General features: G+C 39.5%; 2 protein-coding genes across 4 annotated transcripts in view; both read right to left on the minus strand.

The window, feature by feature from the left end:
* Positions 1-157: 157 nt before the first annotated feature.
* Positions 158-11,246, minus strand: LOC127934859 (zinc finger and BTB domain-containing protein 17). Of its 2 annotated transcripts, none has more exons than XM_052532381.1 (5): positions 10,993-11,246; positions 10,365-10,587; positions 9,355-9,549; positions 3,524-3,715; positions 158-3,328 (listed from the first exon to the last, which is right to left on the minus strand). In XM_052532381.1, exons 2-5 carry the CDS (start codon positions 10,572-10,574, stop codon positions 2,321-2,323), a joined length of 1,605 nt encoding a protein of 534 aa, XP_052388341.1. In that variant the 5' UTR covers positions 10,575-10,587; positions 10,993-11,246; the 3' UTR covers positions 158-2,320. The 2 variants fall into 2 exon arrangements, with proteins under 2 accessions (XP_052388341.1, XP_052388342.1); XM_052532382.1 differs by having other exon boundaries at positions 9,355-9,546; positions 10,993-11,136.
* Positions 11,247-13,955: 2,709 nt separating this feature from the next.
* LOC127934857 (phosphatidylinositol-3-phosphatase SAC1-A) overlaps positions 13,956-16,112 on the minus strand; it is a 19,168-nt gene continuing 17,011 nt past the window's right edge. For both annotated transcript variants that reach the window (XM_052532379.1, XM_052532380.1), the window contains one exon: positions 13,956-16,091. In XM_052532379.1, coding sequence (XP_052388339.1) covers positions 15,955-16,091 — 137 coding nt within the window. In that variant the 3' untranslated portion in view covers positions 13,956-15,954. The remainder of the gene's footprint in view (positions 16,092-16,112) is intronic.

Here is a 16,112-nt window from a genome sequence, read left to right on the forward strand (position 1 = left end):
CGGAAAGTGGCTGTTGGGATCAATAATGACTATTACTGACTAGTATTACAGACCTGACCATTGTGTTACATGTATTGTTAGACCAAATTGCTTTTTGTGTGTGTGTGTTTTCATTTGCCATGTGCTGGAAATATAATATTAATTGACAGCAACAAAATTACAGTTGGGACAATTTTAATACGGCTTTGTTGCAACATACAGACACTAAACTTGCACTACAACAAAAATGACAAACACGTTTTCTTACTTTCCTCATCACGCAACAGTACTAATTCATGGACATTTTATTTTGTTTATATTAACATTTATCACTCTTACAAGCCACAGATATGCAAGACCTTCATTTGACATCCGTTATTGTCTTATCACTTGTAGTAAAAAGACTTTTATCCTGTAAAGAAACACAAAAAAGGTAATATTTTTGCTTTTATGTGGTAGTTCATCCAAAAATGGAAATTCTGTAATCTTTAAAAAATTATGATATTGAGGTTTAAACAATATCATTAACTGCTTTTCAACTGTCAGGTTTAATGGTTCTAAGAACAGTAAGTAATGGTTACAGTTAGATACCCTCTTGAGCCGAACTGTGTTGGTCGAATCAGTGTAGTGACTTCACTACTCAGCATGGGTTACTTGTTTGTTGTCTGATTCTGGCTGCTAGTTTCTCTCTGTAGATTTGTAGAACCAGCTTTGTTGTCAGCCCCACAGTGGGAAATGAAATCATATCCATACTGGCTGGGCCAGATCAGCATGGAATGAAACAGTTAAGCAACAAGAATGGTTCGGCCTGACGTTGGAAAAGCGTTTACCAGTTCAGACAAAATGTATTATTTTGTGTTTCTCAGAGGTTTTAAAATGACATGAAGGTGAGTAAATAATAGAATTTTCATTATAGGGTGAACTGTTGCTATGAGTGAGTATAAATTCAGTCAGATCTCTCAGGCTCAAATGCTTTAGCAGTGTTCGGCTTGCACATTGACAATTCTGAATCATTTTGCTGCAACAATACAGTTATTACATACCGATTACAAAGACATACATTTTAACCTAATGTGCACTTATAAATGGAGCACAATAAGCCAAGACATGTGTATTAAAGGTGCAATATAATACAAAAATCACTTTTATAAGGTGAACGTTTGAACAAAGTTGTGTGGCCGCAGTGTGTGAAGACAACCAGCCTATAATTGTAAAAATCCACCCACTCACTGTTTTATAATCCCAATAAATCATAAACAGTCGGTCCACACAAGCAGTTCCAAATTTCTCACTACCATGACGTCATGCTCAGGGAAAGTCCCTCCCAGTTGTGATGCTTTCTGCCATATTATCATATGCCGCATTTCCACCGAAATTACCCGGAACATTTGTACCAGGAACTTTTTTCCCCCCACACCTGTTGCTTTCTGCGATTCCACTCGGTGTAAAGTACCGGGAAGATTAGGCAAATAGATTGGTGACGTAGGTCTGCGCGCATTTCTCAATACAAAGTACGCTGATTTTGGATGTGCCTCCTTGGTAGTTCAGACTCAGTGCATTTGACTCGGGAGTGTGATGTCCATGACGACGCAAGTCCGGTAGTTCTGCAAACAGCTGCGTACTTGATTTTTTACCTGGAACTTTATTTAGTTCCTGGTTCCTGCGGTGGAAACACACCAAGTACCAGGCCAAAGTCAATAGTTCTTGGGTAGTGGAAGTTCCTGCGGTGGAAACGTGGCAATATACACAACCCTGAGTGAGAAGCTGCGGTCCACCATTACTGTTCTCTTGCTGTAGTTGCTGGAGATGCAATGTCAGCACCAAAGAGCCATTAAAAGTGTTGTGTTTTGGGATGCACCAACGAACATAGGGGTCTCCATAGACTACTGGGGACATGGTGGTTACCTTTCATTTTCAAAGGAAATGTCACAGAAAAAAAACTTTTTTCTAACAATATACACAGGTTTGCCTCACAAACAAGGGTCAGTTGTGCAAAGATTGCTTCTGAAAGAGGGATCGATACCAATGCTTTGTAACGCAAATGGAAGCAATTTTGAAGCTCCACACTCGTCTGAAAAGGGAGGCGGGAGCCCCAGCTCATTTACATTTAAAGGGGACAAACACAAATACAGCGTGTTTTGGCTCATAACCTAAAAGTGGCATATGAAAACAAGCTATAATTTTTTTTCTGTGGGGTATTTTGAGATAAAACTTCACACATACACCCTGGGGACATCAGAGAACAATTTAAAATATTGTATCAGTGGATTCTATGGCACCTTTAGGAAAGTAAATAGGGTTAATTCTGATTTCATTAACAGAGTAACATTTTAAATCTGATCTAAACCCCTTCCCCAACACTCCCCTCATTGTTTCGCTGCATCTCCAGATAGTTTTGGGCCGTTGTCCTTCCATGTTGCTCTTTCAGGTGACGGCGTAAAGCAGGCTTATGGGCAAAGCTGACGTGGCAGTACGCACACACATGCGGCCGCTCCCCACTGTGCAGGTTCATGTGATCGCACAGTGTTGACTTCTGAGTGAAGGTCTTGTGGCACAGGGGGCAACAGTGGAGCTTGGAAACTCCACGGTGGACGATCATGTGGCGGTTGAGGTTACTGGAGTGGCTGAAGTGCTTCCCGCAGCATGGACACACATACAGCCGGTGAGTTGACAGGGAATGCATGGCTAAGTCCTGCGTTGTGGAAAATGCTAGTCCGCACTGCTCACACACCACTGGTCCCGCTACACAGGACGTGGATCCCACCACCGCCACAGACTCGTCAGCAGCTCCATGCTCATTTGTATGTGTCCTGACTCTCATTCCCTGTTCCCCGCTGGAAGCTTCCACACCAAAGTGTGCAGGACCTCCATCAGAGCCAATCTCTTCTCCAGGACTGTACTCAATGCGGACGGTACCATCTGCGAGATGCTGATTGGATAGGTAATCAGCCCCAAAGTCTGCTCCAAAATTACCCATCATTTCATCAGGGGTTGGAAATCGCCAAGCCTCCTGGTAGTTTCCCAAGAGCTTGCGGTCCTTGAAAGTGTATCGCTTCCTGTGTTTAAAGCCTCTTCCTCTGCCTCCCCTGTGCTCTCCTTGCCGTCGTCTCCACATGCGGCCTGCCCCTCTGTGGTCGTTGCCTTTAGCTTGCCCCTCCATACTGGGCTCCTCTATACTTGCGTCCATCGGTTCGTGGTCATTTAACATGACAACAGCTTCTCTGTCTTCCTCCTCAGCACCAGAGGTCTTCTCCGGGTCTTGCTGTTCATCGTTGATCTGCACCTGAAAGACGTCACTCTCAGGCCCGTCCTCTCCCTCAAAGTGTCCAGATGCATCGGATCCCCTTATCTGTTATGTAAAAAAAAAAAAAATTGACAACTGAGCAAACTACCAAAATAAGTGCTGATATGACTCTCTTTGATTTGGGATGGTCAAACTGACAGCAATAATATAGCAACCATGTTTGATGATTTTACTGGCGACATGAAATTAAGGAACATATTTTGGCACTTAGCATATGAAGCAAAACCAACATATATTTACACAGTGTATGGTCAAATGACTGTCATCTTTGTGAGGGATGTTGGATAGTTCGGCATCAGCAGCCTGGAGCTCCTTTCCTGAACTGTGAGGATGCAGTGATGCCGTATCAGAAGGGGATGAAATGGATCCCAACGAATGGGTACTTCCACTGACAATCACTGGCATAGACTGAGGATCTTCCGATTTCACAGTCTGAATAATTATAGGGAGAAACAGAGAAAGACAAGCAAAATGCAAGTAAGAATTGTATAGTTAAACTACTTTATTTGCATTATACTTCTTTATTGGCACAGTTCATCCAAAAATAAATATTCTGTCATCATTAAGGCCTTTTGCACCAAGGCAAGGCAAGTTTATTTATATAGCACATTTTGTACACAATGGTAATTCAAAGTGCTTTACATCAAAGAAAGTAAAATAATCATGAAGAAAAATAACAAAAAATAGAACAAGCAATTTTAAAACTTTTAAAAGGATTAAAACGTTTACTTAAAATCAAATTTAAAAACAGTTTGAAAATGATTTTATATAATAAATTTTTTTTTTTAAATATAGTGCAATCAGTTCGGACATAGCACAGTGCTCATTCAATAAATGCACAACTAAACAGATGGGTTTTGAGTCTAGATTTAAATGTGACTAGCGTTTTAGCACATCTGATTTCTTCTGGAAGCTGATTCCAACTGCAGGCAGCATAGTAACTAAAGGACTCCCCTTGTTTTGTGTGAACCCTTGGTATTTCTAACCGACTCGATCCTAGTGATCTGAGTGGTCTGTTAGGTTTATATTCAGTGAACATATCTGCAATATATTTCGGTCCCAGGTCATTTAGTGACTTATAAATGAGTAAAAGTACTTTAAAATCAATCCTACATGTAACTGGAAGCCAGTGTAAGGACCTGAGGACTGGTGTGATATGCTCAGATTTTCTGGTTCTAGTCAGAATCCTGGCAGCAGCGTTCTGGAGGAGCTGCAGCCGTCTAATGGTCTTTTTGGGAAGGGCGGTGAGGAGCCCAACACAATAGTCCACCCTGCTGGTGATAAAGGCATGAACTAGTTTCTCCAAGTCTTGGCTAGAAACAAAACATCTAATTCTTGCAATGTTTTTTAAATGATAGTATGCTGATTTAGTTACTGCTTTGACATGGCTACTGAAACTAAGGTCTGTCTCCAGAATCACACCAAGATTCCTGACTTGATTTTTAGTTGTTTGATCCTTAGAGTCAAGGTATGCATGCACCTTGAGAACTTCATCTTTGTTTCCAAATGCAATGAATGACTTCAGTTTTTTCCTTATTTAACTGCAGCATAGCTGTGATAGGCAATTTGGTTCTCTCTCATTATTTGACTCAGTGGAAGCATATACAGGCTAAACAAGAGCAGTGCAAGAATTGAGCCTTGTGGGACTCCACATGTCATGGACGTCCACTTAGACTTATGCTCTCCTAGACTCACATAATACCCTCTCCCTTCTAAGTATGACCTAAACCATTTAAGTACCATCCCAGAAAGCCCGACTCAGTTTTCCAGTCTCTCTAGTAGTAAGTTATGATCTCAAACACAGCACTGAGATCTAGCAATACCAGCACCGATATTTTGCCAGAGTCACAATTTAAGCGAATATCATTTATTATCTTAATGAGTGCTGTCTCTGTGCTGTGATGCGGTCGAAAACCAGATTGAAAATTGTCCAGGTATCCATTTGAGTTTAAGTATTTGTTCATCTGATTAAAAACTACCTTTTCTATAATTTTTCCTATAAAAAGGAAGATTAGATATTGGTCTGAAATTGCTCAAAATTGTGTTATCAAGATTGGTCTTTTTCAGGAGGGGCTTAACAACTGCAGTTTTTAGGGAGTTTGGAAATGTTCCAGGAAGAAGTGAGGCGTTCACTTCTAAAAGATCTGCTTCTAAGCAGTTAAGCACACTTTTGAAAAAATATGTGGGAAGTGTGTCAAGATAGCAGGTTGATGATTTTAGGTGCTGCACTATGTCTTTCAGAACTTCGCTATCAATTGTTTCATAAATAGACATAGGATCTTTTTGATATTGTGGCCGAATCTGTCTGACCTCTGCATTACTTGAGGATGTGCTAATCGCCTTCCTGATATTGATGATCTTCTCAGAAAAGAAGGAAGCAAACTCATTGCATTTGCTGTCTGAGAGCATTTCACTGGGAATCTGACTTGAGGGGTTTGTCAGTCTCTCAACAGTGGCAAAAAGAGTACAAGTGTTAGTTAAGTTACTGTTTATAAGGTTTGAGAAGAAATTCTATCTATCTGTGGCTAGTTTCACATTAAAAGCATGAAAGCTGTCTTTATAGATGCTATAGTGAATTTCAAGTTTTGTCTTCCGCCACATCCGCTCTGCTTTTCTGCATTGTCTTTTCATAGTCTGAACTGCTGTTGATCTTCTCCAAACTGATTTCTGTCTGTTTGTTTTCTTACTGACTATTATTGGAGCAATATCATCAATAACATTCTTAACTTTTGAGTTGAAGAAATCAAGGAGAATATCAACAGAGTCTGCAGAAATGCTTGGTGTTAAAGATATAGCCTCCATAAATAGTACACCTGTGTTCTCGTTTATGCATCTCCTTCTGACAGAGACAGATCTAGATTCCGTGGTAGCAGAGATCAATATATCAAAGAAAATAAAGAAGTGATCAGATAAAGCTACGTCCTTAGTAACAATGGATGAAATGTTTAGACCCCTACTGATGATTAAGTCTAGAGTGTGTCCACCTTTGTGTGTGGGTCCATGCACATGCTGAATCAGGTCAAAGGTGTTTAGAACAGTTATCATTTCTTTTGTATTTTTGTTTTCTGCATTATCTATGTGAATATTAAAATCCCCTGCAATTGCAAAACAGTCAAACTCTGAGGAAATCATTGATAACATTTCTGTGACCTCTTCAACAAATGCTGAAGAGTATTTTGAAAGCCTGTAAATAATAATAAACAGAATGCGTGGAGCACCTTTCAGCACAATCCCTAGATGTTCAAAAGACAAATACTGACCAAATGACACTTGCTTGCATTGACTGAGATCTTTAAATAGAGCAGCTACACCTCCACCTCTCCTAACAGTCCTGCAAACACTCATGGAAGTGAAGTTAGGAAGGACTGCTTCATTGAGGACTGTTGAACTGCAGCTGTCTTCTAGCCATGTTTCATTTAGAAACATAAAATCTAGATTGTTCGTGGTTATAAAGTCATTGATTAGAAATGATTTATTTTTTAGTGAGCAAATGTTTAAAAGTGCTAACTTGATGGCAGTGCTTTGTGTTTTTACATCAATCTTAGTTTGATGCATATAGGCCGCAGATTAGATGAGTTTGCCCTTCGGCTTGAGAAGGCCTTAGACTTTCTATCACATGATTAAACTGAAATAGAGAAAGCTGCAGGCACACTGGGTTCCCGCTTGTTCAGTAGGCATTTGTCAATGTTGCTGCTATTATAGCGGGGACCCGACACATATCACTGACAGCTGCTATCAGTTGTTTTTGGTTCACCTTCAGCAGATAGAGGGTTTGGGCCCTGGCGTTGTGGCAGCGGTCAGAGAGCTCTCACAGGAACAGGGCCCACAGTCTTTGGTTGTTGGGGGACCCGCCGTTTTTTTGTTGATATCCGAGGGCTAGTAGCAAATGAGTGGGAGAGTTTAGTCCCAGCATACACCAATTCCTCCATTTTCTGTGAGAAGCACAGAAGTGGAGATGCTGGAGAGAGGAATAATGTGTCTGGTGAGATGGGCTGTGTCTCTGGTGTTTCCGGTGGCTGTGATGTGTTGTCCTGGCTTCCCTGGCTGTTTTCCAGAAAGTCATCCCTGGGTGCTGAATCTTGTAGCTGTTTTGATACATCACAGTCTGTCTGTGAGGAGCTCTGTGGGCATGGCTCAGCAGGGATAGTGTCCATGACCAGTACTTGTTTTGGCTGTATGGTGTTATCAGTGTCCTTGTGGGATATGTCAACCACATGATGGCTCGGACCTGGTGTGTGTGTGCTGAATGGATTGACACACTCTGCTGAAGGATGACGGAAGGGAGAAGTAGATATTGTCCTTAAGCACTCTAGCACCAAGTTTGTTTGGGTGGAGGCCATCTGGTTTAAACAGTTGTCTATGGCCCCAGAAAAGATTGAAGTTGTCGATGAAATTCACTCCTTTTATACTGCAAGATCTTTGTAGCCATGTGTTCAGTCCAAGCATCCGTGAAAACATATTTGTTCCCCTTGCTGGGAGTGGTCCACTGATGAACGACTGAACTTTGAGTCTTCGAAGTGTTTCAAAGTGTTCAATGAAGTCCTTCTTAAGGAGTTCTGACTGCTCTTTCCGAATATCATTCTTCCCCAGATGGATGTTGATTCGATTTGCAGTTTTGTGCTTCATCAGAATGTTCTGAAGTTCCTTGTTCACATCAGAGACCGTTGCTTGAGGAAGGCAGCATGTTGTTGTAGTCCTGTTACTGATGTTTCTGATAACAGAGTCACCCACTATCAGAGTCCTGGGCTCGGCTGCACTCTGAGCTGAATGCCGCTGTCTGCTCATCCTTGAGCGCCTGTTAGTAGTGGTGTTAGCTGCTGGCTGATCCGATCCATGTTGAATCACATTTGGGAGTTCCTCATCCCCATTCATAAATGCTTGAAATCTGTTCTCAAGATGTATAGGGGGTGGTAGAATACCAGTTTTTACAAGTCTTGTCATAGTCGAATCTGGGGTAGAGGAAGCTATGGCAGCAATGCGAGAAACTCGTGACAATCTGATATCTCGTGTACCACAGGAACCTTTTCTTAGTACCAGAACTAATTGTGGAACTACCCACTTTTGGGCATCCTCACAACACAGGAACTGGGTGTGATTTTAGTACTGGACTGCCTTTTTCGACCAACCAAGAGCAGGGTCTAACCAGCACAACTGGTACTAACCGTGATGCAAGTAGACACTGATTGGCCAGACGCATTTCGAAAAAACCCTCACCCGCCATGATTTAAATCGCCGTTGTAGCGCAGTAAAAACATTCATAAAAGCAGTCGGGTTTAACTGTTCATGAGGTAGTTTGCCTGGGGGAAGAAACTGTTCTTGTGCCCGACTGTCCTGGTGTCTGCGGCTCTGATGCGCCGGCCAGATGGCAAAAGTTCTCAGTCCACTAGTCCCAGCTGTGACCAGAATGAAATTTAAGGCTTTGATGCTGGCTTTTAGGACTGCCACTTGAACTGCATCTCCCTACATCAATCTTGTTTCATCACAATGAGGCATAAAGTTGCCTTCCAAAACCTTCACCCTCTTTGCTCCTCTTTGGTGGAATGAGCCACCAACCTCCAACCAAACTACAGAGACCAAAGCTTCGGAAAGGTTTGTTTCTCACATCACTAGTACATCATCTATTACATTGCACAAGTGAGTGCATGTCTAAAAGCGAAGTGGATTGCAGCCTTTGTAACCATTAGTCCTTCATTAGCTTGTTCAGGTGTGTTTGGTTAGGGCTGGAGTGAAACACTGCAGGACAGAAGTTGGCTGCCACTATCACAACTTTCAGCTGAAGATACATTGCTCCCACAAACGCTTAACAACCAACCTTCAACCAATGCGCACACCGAAAATACTAGTTTTTTCTTTTCTACATTTATCCTCTGCTCTAGCTTGTTTCTGGATCTACTTTTCTAATAATAGAGTATAATATGAATATTGATGGTTCTTTTTGAGTCTCTTTGAATAAAAGTGTTTGCTATGTGCATGTAATCAAAAGAGCATCCTGCAAAACGTCTCGTGAAGTGTTTCATTAAGAAGAAACAAGGTCTGCAATGGTGACCAGTGTTTGAGGCTGAGATACTCACAATGGGGCTGCGACTGCGGGGCTGCATGTACTGGCTCAGGGCTCCTCTGCATTTCTCCACCACATGCTCCATCTGCAGGTAGCTGGCTGCAGTCAGGTAGTTCACGATCTCTTTGGCACTGAACTGCAGCATCCCTGTGTAACAGGACTGGAGGAGTTCACATACCACTGCTGAGCTGTGCAACATCGACACCTGCTGGATAGAGAACATTTGTTGACAATCAAAACAACAAATGGTTTTCAAAATTAATATTCAAACTTAAACAATACATATTACTTATCAAAAATAGGGTTTTGATAAATTTATGGTAGGAAATTTACAAAATATCTTCAAGGAACATGATCTTTACTTAATATCCTAATGATTTTTGACTGGTTTTGTGGTCCAGGGTCATACACACATATACATACATACATACATACACACATATACATATACATATATATACACATATATATATATATATATATATATATATATAGTGAATGTCGATCTACCATCTTCTCAGAGAAGCTAATACAACATAGCTACCCGACCTTGACAGAGATCAATGTTTGTCTATGTATGTGTGTTGTTATCGGTTCATGCAGGACCAGTTGCGACCAGTCTTCAGGGGGATTCACAAACAGCACCTATGAGTAAAGACCATATGGGTATCTTTCGTCACCCTGGTGTCCGGGAGCAGATATAGGTCTTAAAAAAATAATGTTGTGTCAAACAAAGGTCCATTTGTGCATAAGGTCAATTTCATGGTGCAGTTCAATGTGATCCACTAAAGTTTATTATATTTTACATCATTTAAGGAGGAGGTAACCGGAAGTCACTGACACAGATAAAAACAAATGGGAAAATTAAAATGTATTATATCTTCTGGGTGATTGTGATACTATTTTATTAGATTTCATCCACTTAACACAAAAGGCAGACCATAACAACACAGAAGATCAAATGGTTTGCTTCTAATGATGCAGTAACTTATGTGATTTAACTTAATGCGAGAAGCCCCTCACCTGTAGCTCTGATGAGGGGTTCAGGAGAAACTGGTCCCTTAGAAACGCAGAGCAAGCCGCCAGTACGACCTTGTGACCCCTGAACATGCGCCTGCCTCCCGCCACGATGGTGACATCACAGAAGTGCTGCTGCGTCCGCAGGAAGTTCATGTTACTCAGGGCAGTGTCTCCATGCGCAGGCAAACGGAAACTCACCACATCCACATCCATGCTTTCACTACAGCTAAAACGAACAAAACACCCATTTATTTAAAAATGCAATACTAGATTAATACAAACAACAAATATCTACACTTAAAATCCTAATGGAGTTTGTAACTCTAAATAACTTTCTGAATATTTCTGTTATTTTGACCTATTTATTGACACTGGAGGAAATTCACAAATTAACATAAGTCCATGAATATTCTCATAATGCCATGCATTTGACATTTAGAAGAATTCAGAGGCACAACTGTCCATAAAATGAGTATCTGTGTGATCATTGTCACTGCATGTTTATATCATTGTTAAGCTCAAGTAGCTAGCACTGTAACATTAGCATCTTTTGTTTCAGACAGACTGTTTAACAGACCGCCCTCAGTACAATACAAACACAACACTAATCTGATAAACAACATGAACTTACTTGAGTGATTTATCGAGGAGAAATCAACAATCCTCAAAACCAGAGTAACTTAAATCAGGTTTATGGTGTCTAGAGATCAGTGTAGCTGATCCACATCACGCGACGAAACAGCAAACGGAAACAAACACTCGCGCTGATCTCGAGGAAAACACAAGACAAGTCTGCTGTCTTTATGTGTCTGATTTCTGTCATTCAGAACATCGTTTTTCTGTTGTGCTCCCTGTGTTTCAAAACAATTTCAGCTTCGTCTTCTTCTTCGACTTTTTATGTTGGCTGGCAAACCAGCTTTAGGTGCATTTACCGCCACCTACTAAGGAGTGTGGCGCATTAACTAAAATATTAATAATAGTAATAATAACTTTAGTAGTAATTTTTTAAATCCTGTTTGTTAAGCTTTGTTTAACTAATCTATGAACTGTTTCTATAGTCATATCTTTATTTAACAATTTCTGAAGTGAGATCTGATTTATTTCTATATGAAGAGCTTCTGTAAGTTGTAATCTCGTTGTAATATCCTTTACATTTTATTAAAATTTGTTCAACTGTTACAGGAAAATCACATTTATTGTGATAAATGTTGTGTGATAAATTTATTGTGATAAATCTCGGCCCTAGGCGAGATTTTAGATAAAAAAAAAAAAAAACTTTACTATAATATAACATAGCATACAGTTATGGCCAAAAATATTGGCACCCTTGGTAAATATGAACAACGAAGGCTGTGAAAATGTATATGCATTGTTAATCCTTCTGATCTTTTATTTAAAAAAAAAAACTAACCTTTCATTGGATAATAAGAATTTAAAATGGCGGGAAATATCATTATGAAATAAATGTTTTTCTCTTATACACATTGGCAACAAATAACGGCACCGTTTCATTCAATGCTTTTTGAAACCTCCATTTGCCGGTTTAACAGCTCTGAGTTTTCTCCTATAATGCCTGATGAGGTTAGAGAACACCTGACAAGAGATCAGAGACCATTCCTTCATCCAGAATCACTCCAGACCCTTCAGATCCACAGATCCATGTTGGTGCTTCTCTTCAGTTCACTTCTCTCATTTTCAATAGGGTTTAGGTCAGAGGACTGTAAGGGGTATAGCAGAAGCTTGGTTTTGAGCTCAGTGACCCATTTCTGTGTTGTTTTTGAGGTTTGTGTTTGGATTATTGTACGGTTGGAAGATCCAAACATGGTCATTATAAAATTTCCAACAGATTCAGTCACTTTTAGATTTTTCTTTATCTGTTGGCATTTGATAGAATCAAAGATGCCATGTGTCTAAACAAGATGTCCAGGACCTCCAGCAGAAATATAGGCCAACAACATCAAAAATACAGCAGTATATTTCATTGTACACATGGGGTACTTTTTATCTCTGTGTTCACCAAACTCATCTTGAGTGATTGCAGCTTAACAGCTCACTTTTAAGTTTCATCTCACCATAGAAGCCAGAGCCATTTGAAGTTCCAGTCAGAGATATTTTACTGATAAGAATTTCTAGGGGTGCCAATAATTGTGTCCAACGAGTATTGAGAAAACATTTATTTCATAACTATATTTCCCCACATTTTTTATTTTTATTATACAATGAAAGGTTAGCTTTTTGTCATTTTATTAAAAATAAAAGATCAAAAGGATTAATAATGCAGATTCATTTTCACTGTCTTCTTTGATCATATTCAGCCAAGGGAGCTGATATTTTTGGCCATGACTGTAAATACTGATAAGTAGTAAATCAATTGTGATAATAAATAAATGGAGATGTTGAAGCGTCTTGTATATAGGTATTTTATGAGTGTATCTGATACACAACTATGCACAGTGACAAGTACAGTAAAGGGAAATGTGAGCAATATGAAATGCCTAAAGTAGTCTAAGAGACAACAAAAGCAACAAAATAAAGGCTACATTTTGTATTTTATTTGTACATGTTAGCCAGCTAGCTAGTTTGTCCCATACTGTACCTTTCATTTAAATTCTGTGCTTACAGTGGGAAATTACATACTTAAACTTAATTATTTCATCTTTTAAATTCTAGATTATAGTTCTAGTGGTCTTTTCCATGCAGGTATCCATACAAAATAAATATTTGTTTTTGTTTTTATTCTGAAGAAAAACGTTGTAAAATGTCTTTAAACTCGATAAGTGCTGAAAAACTTCAGGTAATGTCTTCAACGCACTGAAAATGACGTATCCAGCAGGTAACCACGTGGAGGCGCTGTGAACTCAGAATGGTTCTCCAAAAAGTAAATAATCTGCAATATACAACATAGCGAAGTGAATATAACATGTGCCAACCATAACAGCCAAAGTCCCAACTCAAACACTGAATCTTGCGTTCGTTGTAATATACATTTCCTAGTGCTTTTATGGTTGACAATAATTTAAAAAGAGATCAAATCTGAACCTCGTGATAGGAAGCAAAATGGCCCACTATAATATAAATATAATTGATCTAATATACTTTTGTTGTTGTATTTCCTCAGGAAGGAATGTTAAAATCCTAGTTAAAATCAGTGTTTGCATTTATGTTATTACGTGGATGGTGTTACACTGGCTGATTGAAAACTGGACATACACTGATCAGCCACAACATTAAACCCATCATGGCGCCTGTCATTAAGATCACCCCCGTGTTGCCAAAACAGCTCTGCTGCATTGAGGCATGGACTCCACAAATGTTCATGTGTCCTGTGGCTTCTGCCACCAAGACAATCTGCAACAATCTTTAGGTAGAGCCACGCGTCAAAATAACATCCACATGAATGCCAGAACCCAAGGTTTTTCAGGAGAACATTGGCCAGAACACAACACTGCCTCCATTGGTCCGCCTTCTTCCCATAGTGCATCCTGTACTTGTCAGAGCTGTCAGCTGTTTTAATGTTGTGGCTGATCAGTGCATCTAAACCATAGAACCATTTAAACCACAAGACTTATCTCATGCACTCTAATTCAGATCTAATTTTATTGATAGAATTTATTAAACACGATTTCATCAAGAAACCATTAGATACAGTGGTTGAGAAGTCTTTTAAAAGGGATGAGATGACACCTCTATGTTCAAAAACCTAAATTAGCCTAGTGTGGTTTTCATTAGAACTGTAGATGTTTGAGACTGATAAGACTACTAAAGACAACTGATGTCTCACAAACCATTCCCTTGAAATCATGGGCAAATACTGAATACAGGATCAGGATCAATTCCAAAAACACAATTAATATTGATAACATGTCATTTAACACAAACCCCTGGAAATACAATGATCGAACGGTTTATAATCTAGTAATGAAAGCCATATTCATCAAGCCATGTGATGGAAGAATGTGATCAGTAACATCACTTTGATTGATCAATAACTCTAAATCTATGTTGTTGTAAACTACACTGTATAGTACAGTACATGATTACAAAGACACACTCATATATATGTATATATATTCTAATTTCTTTCCAATGTACAGTTTACACATCAGATTTATACAGGTAAACATCAAACACATAGGATTTAATTATCAATGTTGTGTTTCCATCCAGCTATTTTAATCTTGACTCTTGCACACAAAAATATCTCTGAAATACGATACCCATATGAATATGAAGAAACTGTCATTTGCAATCCCCTGTTGAGACGTGTCCAATATGACTCTGTAGCTTGCATTATCATTTGCAGATGACATCAAAACACACATATAAAGGTATCGAAATCTACATTCTTTGTCACCATTAAACCAAACCGATGAGCATTCATTTGTAAAGGCTGTATTGAGTTCAAAAGGAAGACGTGACCTGTAAGCAATTCATTTATCAGTGTGCAGTCCTAATCCCCCAAAAAACACCTTGCTAAATGAGTCTAAATTTGTCAAAATGAAAAGAAATGGTTGGGTTAAAGGTAAGGCATTTTGAAATGCACCATCATGCAAGTGAACATAAATAAAACTGACATTTTTTCTGCAATATGAGGTTCATGAAAGACACTTTTCTAAATAATTGAGTTAAAAGCGCATGCCTTCTCAACTGTCAGTATAGTTTAAGTGAATTCAATTAAAAGTGTGATGAAATTCAACCGGTATTCTGATAGAAATCTATTTCCTTCTAATAAACTGCCACTGAATTGGTAACGCTGAAGAGAAGTGAAGTCAAAGAGCGACTTTATGTGTGCCATATCTGTTAGTGTTCATTGGTCCTCGAAGAGACATTCAGAAGTTACACTGGAAAGTGCTGTTCACATGTTTGAGTAAACTCATAAAGAAAGTGCTTAATACCTCTTTTTCCCCCAGTGCGTCCCACAGCTGTCTAGTTTTATCATTTATGAGAGACACAAACCCATAAATATACTGGCAGAAAAAAAAAAAAAAAAAGATATTAAAACCCAAACTGTCACTGCAAAGAAGAACTGAAAATAAAACGTAAGGCTGATTTTGGGACAGATATGGTAATAACCCAGGACTGAGCCACCAATGCCTCATGTAATGTTCCCTTGTGTAACAATCTAAATACAATAGACCTTCATTGATCTGTCAACCCATAGACCGGGACATGGACACACATCTGGTGTCCAATATCATAAAGCAGGAGCTCTAGAGACACAACAATAACTCCAATTTCACAATGGGTCAATTTAAATCGATCGCCGGACAGTAACAACACAGAAACCTTTGAAGTACGATGCAATGTCCACATGCACTTACAAGCTGGAGATGTTGTGGAACCCATGCATAATTCTAAACTGATGCAAGTACTATTGTTAAGGAAATTTCATGAAGTTTGTCCCATGATTCAAAGGTAATTTGTAGTGCAGACAGTAACTGATGTGAAATTATATGATAACACAAAGAGGCTCCATCTATAGGAGCAGGAAACAGGAGATTTGCTCTGCTGAAGGAGTTTAAGGACAGTGTGGAGAGTATTGGAGGGAAATAAAGAGGAAACCGAGAGAGCTGAAGGAAGGAGGTCTCGATATTCAGTCCATCTTCTCTTTTTGGACCAGTTTTGGTGCGTCTACAAACTCCCGTCCGTTGACCACGATGACAGCGGCCGTAAGAGCACTGGCCATGCCCCAGAATAACAAGTACGCCAGCGTCTCGGTCCAAGTGTCCCCTGACAGAGAGTACCAGATCC

This window comes from Carassius gibelio, chromosome A19, assembly GCF_023724105.1.
Source record: "Carassius gibelio isolate Cgi1373 ecotype wild population from Czech Republic chromosome A19, carGib1.2-hapl.c, whole genome shotgun sequence".
NCBI lineage: Eukaryota > Metazoa > Chordata > Actinopteri > Cypriniformes > Cyprinidae > Carassius > Carassius gibelio.

Excerpts from the sequence above, each read along its gene's own strand:
- LOC127934859 (XM_052532381.1), bottom strand. The coding sequence starts at position 10,574 with ATGGATGTGGATGTGGTGAGTTTCCGTTTGCCTGCGCATGGAGACACT. Across the intron at positions 9,550-10,364 it reads ACCCCTCATCAGAGCTACAG|CAGGTGTCGATGTTGCACAG; the intron begins GTGAGGGGCTTC and ends TTCTCTATCCAG. Across the intron at positions 3,329-3,523 it reads GTCATTTGACCATACACTGT|ATAAGGGGATCCGATGCATC; the intron begins GTAAATATATGT and ends TTTACATAACAG.